The sequence below is a fragment of the Lonchura striata genome, chromosome 26 (assembly GCF_050655825.1).
Source record: "Lonchura striata isolate lonStrDom1 chromosome 26, ASM5065582v1, whole genome shotgun sequence".
Classification (NCBI taxonomy): domain Eukaryota; kingdom Metazoa; phylum Chordata; class Aves; order Passeriformes; family Estrildidae; genus Lonchura; species Lonchura striata.
In genome coordinates this window covers 8,299,223-8,306,553 of record NC_140728.1, presented here as the reverse complement: position 1 = coordinate 8,306,553, position 7,331 = coordinate 8,299,223, and the positions used below count along the sequence as shown (strand labels likewise).

Genomic DNA, 7,331 nt, shown 5'->3' with positions numbered 1-7,331 from the left:
TTGCAAGAGCTTTTGCTGCCAGGGGATTCCCCAGCAACTCAGACTTGAAGCTCAACTGAGTAAAGCAAGCTACTTCCATACACTGGTCATGTGAAAGAATATTTTTCCCGAGTTGATTTTTTTTTTTTTTTTTTTTTTTTTTTATGGGAGTACTAAAAATGTTATTACCACAGTTAAAAGTTCTTCCTTTTTTAAATTTGAAACTCTGGGTTAAGGGGAAGAATGAAGATAATGCCATAAATAAAATTGTTACCAGATGATAAATGGCCTACACCTGGTGAGCTGACACAAAGCTTGTTCCAGAATGACTGGCCTATGGAAACTGCACAATGACTGTTGTGTAAGAAGAACTGGAAATTCACCAACCTCAGTGTCCTGCCAACTCAGCCAGGTCACCTGGAACCTTGGGGTCCACAACTGTGGGAATGCAGAGCTTCCCTCTGGCTGCCCTGGGACCCTGGCAGGGGTCAGGAACCCCCCTGGACAGAGCCCCCAGAGACACTGGCTGTGATCTCTGCCCATGGAAAAGAGTTTTCAATCTTACAGCATGAATTACAAGCTCTGAGTGTTTGATATAAATCATAATTAAGTGTGGCACGGGTGCAAAAGTAAAATTTTAGGATTCTAGATGAGGGGTTCAAAGGGGACAAGATGGAGGAAATTGGGTGTGCCTTGTCCTTGTTCTCCTTCTTCATGCCCTCCATGTCTCACTGTGGTGTTGGCATTTTTCTGTTGGTTCAGGCTGGGGACACACTGTCCAACGTAGGTGACAGATATTGGCACGTTATTGTCAATCCAGCCCAGGGAGTTTCTGGTATTGAATGTTTGTCACATCCCACTGAGGGCAGAGCCCCACACGCTGCCCTGCAGGACAGAGCTGGGCAGGGCAGCAGAACATGTGAGAGATAAACAGAATAAACAACCTGGAAACCAGCACAGACCAATGATGGCTTCTGCTTTGGCAGGGGGCTGACAGACAAAGACTTTCTACAATCTCGGAATCATCAATACCTCAGTTTCCAACACACAACCACCAAGGACCACCAGAGACAACCCCAGAATAGAAGAATGAATGTGTAAAGGATTTTGGGGAAATCATATGTATGTATAAAAAATATATGTCTAAAAATCATATGTATAATCATATGTATCATATGATTATCATATGAATGTTTAGTCTGGGACAATCAATGAATATGCATAAAAAATACAGAATATAAACAGAAACTTTCCTGTACTCAGCATGCACGGCTTTGGGAGGAGCTATCCCCCATGCATCTGACTGAATAAAGAATGATGCTTTTTAATGCTACGTTGCTGTTAAGAAGACTTTATTTTTTTTAGCTGAATTTTTGCTAACAAAATAATTAAATTATTGTCTTAAGTGACAGTAAAGCAGCACAAGGTTGCTACAAAGGGGTTTGCAGAGAATTCCAAGCTAGAAGTCATATGCCATAAGTCTGATGAAGAACAGCTGAGGGAGCTGGGGCCAGGCTGGAGAATCCCTGAGGGAGCTGGGACAGGGCTCAGCCTGGAGCAAAGGAGGCTCAGGGGGGACCTTGTGGCTCTGCACAGCTCCTGACAGGAGGGGACAGCCGGGGGGTCGGGCTCTGCTCCAGGGAACAGGGACAGGAGGAGAGGGAACGGCCTCAGGCTGGGCCAGGGGATGGTCAGGTTGGACATCAGGAGGTATTTCTTCACTGAAAGGGTGGTAAGGAGCAGCCCAGGGAGGTGGTAGAGTCCCCATCCTTTGCTTCCTTATTTACTGCTTACAGTTCTACTGGTCAAACAAAGGTTGAAGTACAATTCCCAGGGCCTATGGCTTTATTTGTTTTAGTCAACAGTGCTAGGCTCTGGCACAAATTAGTCTCTCACTACACATCCATGGTCAAGGAGTAGATGTTTCCATGCATTCTGCCATTGTCTTAAACCCTGGACTTGTGGCTTCCACTCTGCTTCTGGGATAGGACACATATAGCACTGTGTCAGGGGTTTACAAGAGATGGGATGGAAACAACTGGTCATAGAATCATGGAGCCATGGAACCATGGAACCCCTGACATGGAAGGGACATCTACACTTCTTCTGTCCTGCCTACCCCTCCCAAAGAGCCTGTAACTACCCAGAAGTAACTGGTGAGGAACCTTTGGGTAATGAACCTTCTCCTTCTGAGTGAAGAACTTTCTGGGTGAAGAAGCAGAACCCAGAATGTGGTCAGGTACAGGAGCAGATTCCCCAGAGAGTTGGCTATTGCACCAAGTCAGCTGTCAGACATGTGGTGTGCTTGTTGGGGTGGTCCTGTTCAGGGCCAGGAGTTGGACTTGATGATCCTTGTGGGTCCCCTCTAACTCAGCAGATTCTGATTCACCCAGAAGGTATTTTTCACCCAGAAAAATGGTTCTTCACTCAGAGGGTGTTTGGGCACTGGAACAGGCTTCCCAGAGAATGGGTCACGACACTGAGCCAGCTGTCAGACACATGGTGTGGTTGTTGGGGCTGTCCTGTGCAGGGACAGGAGTTGGACTTGATGAACCTTGTGGATCCCTTTCAACAGAGGGGTTTCTGTAATTCCTAATATCTTACCTAAAATTCACCTGACACAGTCCCACATGCATCTTCTAAAATCAACATTGGGTTGCCACATCATTCTCCCCATTTCCCTTCTCCCCCCTGCCCTTTCTTCTTCTTTTGTGTTTTCTTCTTTATTTGTCTTGGCCCTGGGTTGAGGCTTTCTGGTTTTCCATCTTTCCATGAACCTTCACTCAGTAAATGCAGGCATACCACGGGTTTCCCCAGTTGCTCTTCACACGAAGTTTGACATGTGAAAAGGCTCTGGGGAGCAGCATTGTCTGGGAAGAGGGAAAAGGAGGGTATTAAAATCAACAGAGAAATCAACATGTCTTACCCTGCCAACCTTGTTTCTGCTCCCAAGCTCCCAAAAGAAGCTGGGAGAAGCAATAGGGATCTGAAGCTCCCTGCTGGTACTAGGGCTGCTGGAGAGGCTGGGGGCAAGGGAAGGCACTTGGCATCTTCTGCAGGCTGGCCCAGCTGGGGTTGCTCCTCCTTTCCCTCTGTCCCTTGCTCTGTGATGACACGGGCTGAGGATGTGCTTCTGTGCATGGGGCTGGTGTGTCACGCCACTGGTGTGTCACCCACTGGTGTGTCACGCCACTGGTGTGTCACCCACTGGTGTGTCAGTCACTCACTGGTGTGTCACCCCACTGAGCCCCTGCCATGCGCTCTGCCTGCCTTCCTCCTGGCAGACAGAGAGCAATGGGAGAGAAGGGGAGCTCTGTGCAGGGGTGACACTGTCCAGCTTGTCAGCAGGACACAGAGTGGAACAGCAGTGATGCCTGATGGCTTTTGCCACCACTTGTCCCAGTTTCTCCATGGCACAAGGTCTGTTTGCTGTTTGGGTGGTGTGGCTGCTTGTGCATCTGGCTTTTCTTAAGCATTGGCTGCAGCCAGGGGTCTCTCAGGAGCTGTGTTGCCATGGGCCTGACCCTGTCCTTCAGCCACCACAACCACATGCTACTCTGCCCTCCAAGCCCCACCAGGCCTCTTTCAGCAGCGATCCAGGACCCTCTGCCCAGGGAGGAAACATTTGCACCTTCCCAACCACGGACTTGCAAGAAAACCTGTTTTGCTCCGTGCCCCCTGGCCCCCACATGTTGAGCATACCTTCAGAGGGAAAGTCTGCGTGGGTTTTTTTTCCACATTGTAGATAAACACCCCCAGGAGAGTTTCCTCTTCTCTCTCTGCATCCACTCCCTTGGAAGCAAAGCACAAGGAGAGCAAGTCGGGCTCATCCCAGCAAAGAGGGAAAGTACAGGCTGGACCAGCCCTTGTATGTACCCAGCCTCTCCCAGGGCTCTGGCATTGGCTAGGGTAGAGCTCAGTCTCTGCCTTGTGTTTTGGCCAAGAACCCTTAGGTGCTTGGCCAGAAGGAATCTTGAGAAGAATGGACATCTTGAGCACAGCAGTGCTCAGCAGAGTGCAGGACACAGAGCTCAGGGGATGCACAAAAAGCAAGCAAGACCTTGCCCTGAGCTCCCACCTGGGCCAGACCCCCAGCAGAAGTGCCCAGCAGACTTACAAAGATAGCAATGTCTTTGGGGGCACTGATGATGGTCCAACTTGGAGAGGCATCTTCGGAGATGTGCTGCACTGTGATGGCAGTCAGGTAGACTCGTGCTGGCAAGTTGATGACGACCTGGCCCTGATGCCCTTTGAAAGCCCAGCAGTTTCCTGGGAAAACATTTGGCTGCAAAAGAATGCAAGAGCAGTGATGTGTGGGTCAACACAACTACCCATGTAGCTTGAAGCATTGGGGCTGACATGTCTGTGGGCTCTATTTCAGCCTGAAAATAAGGGGCATGTGAGGAAATCCCAGCAGTTTCCTGGGAAAACATTTGGCTGCAAAAGAATGCAAGAGCAGTGATGTGTGGGTCAACACAACTACCCATGTAGCTTGAAGCATTGGGGCTGACATGTCTGTGGGCTCTATTTCAGCCTGAAAATAAGGGGCATGTGAGGAAATGGACAGAAGGACTTCCCTGCCTGCCAAAGTGGGTTCAGCATGGTAGAACAGAGAATACTGGTTACAAAACCATCTTACGCAGGGACAAGCAGAAACACCTCTGCCCAGGGACTCTGTAGGGCATCACTCCTCCCACCTCCCACCCTGGAAAGCAGTTCTTGGGGTTGATAGTGGAGACAGGGTCACCAGGTAGAAAGAAATCCTTTCACCCAGCTGTGGCCAAAGATTGTGGGTGGACTGCAGCAGTACAGCTCAGTTTGGCTCCACTCCCCTCCGGAGAGGAACCACTGCTTCTCAGCAAGCCCAGCCCGTGTTCCAGCTCTGGTTTCAGGAATCCAATCTACTGTGGGCTTCATCAGTAGCACTGGGCTGAGGGGAGAGCCCTCAAGAATGGTTCCCAAATTCACAGGAGAGAAGATTGGTGATTTCTGCTCAGATACCTGCAGAATAGTATCAGGAGGGCTGGCAGTCCAGAAGAAGCATAAAATCCTGCAGATAAAACTGTCTTTGCAGTCATAGGTCTGGGAAGTTCTTTGTGTGTCAATGGTGGCTCCGGCAAGGAAGAGAGGGCAAATGGCTGCAAGCAGCTAGAGACTGGCAGGGCTTGGTGCTCAGACATCATTTCTGGTGCCACTGGGCAGCTCCATGTCCTGTCTGCATCACCCTGCCCTGGGGGACAATGACAGCAGCCACATGCCTGGTGACTGCCTCTCCCACAGGGCTAAGAGAGCTGGGAGGAAGCAAAGCACAAGCCAGCCATTCTTTCTCCAGGTGCAGTGGGGAGGAAGAGACCCCCTCCATCCACACAGGAACATTGTCCTTTCTGTGCCATGCCCCCAGGAACGTGTGTGGAGGCAACCCCAGTTGTCCTTGTGGAATCTGTGGGCAGGACACAGACAAGCACAGGGCAAAGAGACCGGGCTGCTCGTGTCCTTACCAGAGCTCTTCAGGGCCCAGTCCATCTTGACACAGGGTTCCAAAGCCATCTGGCTCAATTCCTGGGAAAGCCACAAGCAAACAGGAAAGGACCACGTCAGTGGACAGCACAGCATGCCACCAGCACCCACAGAGGCAGAGCTCAGTGTCAGCCATGCATGGCCAGCCATGCCCACAGAGCTGGCAAACTCTGCTGATGACAGCAGCCATGAGGAACAGGGTCTGTGGCCACAACGTTCTGACCCCACCAGCAATACCAAGGAGAGCTTTCTTAGGGATTCTGCCCAGCCAAGCGTCTTTCCCCAAAATGGCATGGTCACCTTCAAGCTACTGATCTCCACCCTCAGCTGAGTGACCTCTTCCAGCAGATTCTGCAACTTTTGGGTTTCAATCAAAGTGTGTGAATTCCTGGAGGAACAGAAAAGCAGATCTTGTCAAAGCAGCCCATTCCTTCTGTGAAGCACCTGAGCCCAGTGCTTTCCCTGCTTTGCCAGTGCTTCTTTCCAGCCCAAGCTGAGCAAAAGGCCAAGGCAGGACAGAAGGACAGGAGCCGTTGCCGTTTGGAAACTGAGCACAGGTAGCACAAGGTCAGCTGACACTTCTGCACAGACACAGTTCCAGTTCAGGAAATCTCTCTTACCAGAAGGTTTTCAGTTCTGCCGGAAATACATTTTGCAGCTTCTGAAAGAGAAAAATCTCAATTAGAACATCTACTGCCAGAGCCACCATGGCTTCCCAGGGCAGGCAAAACAATCTGCTTCTTCTTTGGATCATGCTGTGTAGAAGCAGAAGAGCCTCAGATTTATCCAGCCAGCATCAGCAGCACTCCCTTGCAGGAGGGGCCTGTCCCACACGAGTCACTAACCTCCACGAGTCCCTTTGTCCATGGTGACCATTCTGACAGGGCAGTCCTGCAGAAAGCACCTGCAGTTCACATCTCCAGGCAGTCACTGGAGTGGGGTTTGCAGGGTTGTCTGCTCCCTGCTGCCTTGGGGGTCAGGCAGCAGGTTAGCTGAGGGGCTGGAACGTGGGGTGCAGAGAGAGGATGTGCCTCTGACTGAGGGCCATCAGCCCAGGCTTCGGGGACATGGCAGCATGGCCTGCAGTTGTGCTCGCTGCCCCAGTTCTGCTCCCTGTTTCACTTTAGTCAGCAGCAGGACCAGGCTGTAGGGGCTGGGAGAGGAACCTGCCCACCCCTGGCCTTGCACCTCCCCTCCCCTCAGGGCATCCCCAGTTCAGCTTTGGAAATAACCTAGGCCCTTCTCTCTCAGCCTTGCAGCAAGCCGTTCAGTCGAGCGGCCAGAGCAGTAGCAAAGCCGTGAGACTACCTGGGAGTCTTTGGGTGGTCCACAAGCCAGTCAGGGGCACCCTCAGGGAGCACTTGGGCCACAGGAGTTTACACACATAATGGCCCCGAAGAAAAGCTGGTATCCAGCACAGCCAGGCTGTCACTCTCAGCTGTTTGCTTGTGAAAACTCACCAAGAGTCACTGAGAGCAACACGATGAAGACTTTAAAGCTCTTCTTCAGCTGCACCATCTTTTCCCTGAAAGATAGAGAGTCCTGGGGCTGTCAATTACCAAGACTTAGGCAAATCCCTTCACAGCAAGGAAGCACAGGAGCTTTGCCTGACTTTGGTCCCAGAGCTCTCCCACATGTGCACAGTCCCTTGCCAGAGGTGGGGAAAACCCTTCCCCTGCAGATGCTTGGCTCTCCCCTGAGTGCTTGGCTATGCAGCAGTTTGTCCTTCTGCAGCCAAAGCTGGAGGCTCAGGCTCTGGTGTGCCAGTGACTGTGGATATTCTCAGTTCAGTCAGAGAGAAAATTGAGGGTTTCTAACCAGGCAGGAGCTTGGGA

The 7,331-nt window shown here is 51.1% G+C and overlaps 1 protein-coding gene across 1 annotated transcript; it reads right to left on the bottom strand.

The window, feature by feature from the left end:
- Positions 1 to 2,569: 2,569 nt before the first annotated feature.
- On the bottom strand, positions 2,570 to 7,014 carry LOC146765305 (sperm-associated antigen 4 protein-like). Its single transcript, XM_085561035.1, is given in 5 exon segments — positions 2,570 to 2,849; positions 3,682 to 3,771; positions 4,097 to 4,289; positions 5,478 to 5,538; positions 6,957 to 7,014. Coding segments are annotated over 5 exon segments (549 nt in total). The 3' UTR covers positions 2,570 to 2,702.
- Between the last annotated feature and the right edge of the window lie 317 nt (positions 7,015 to 7,331).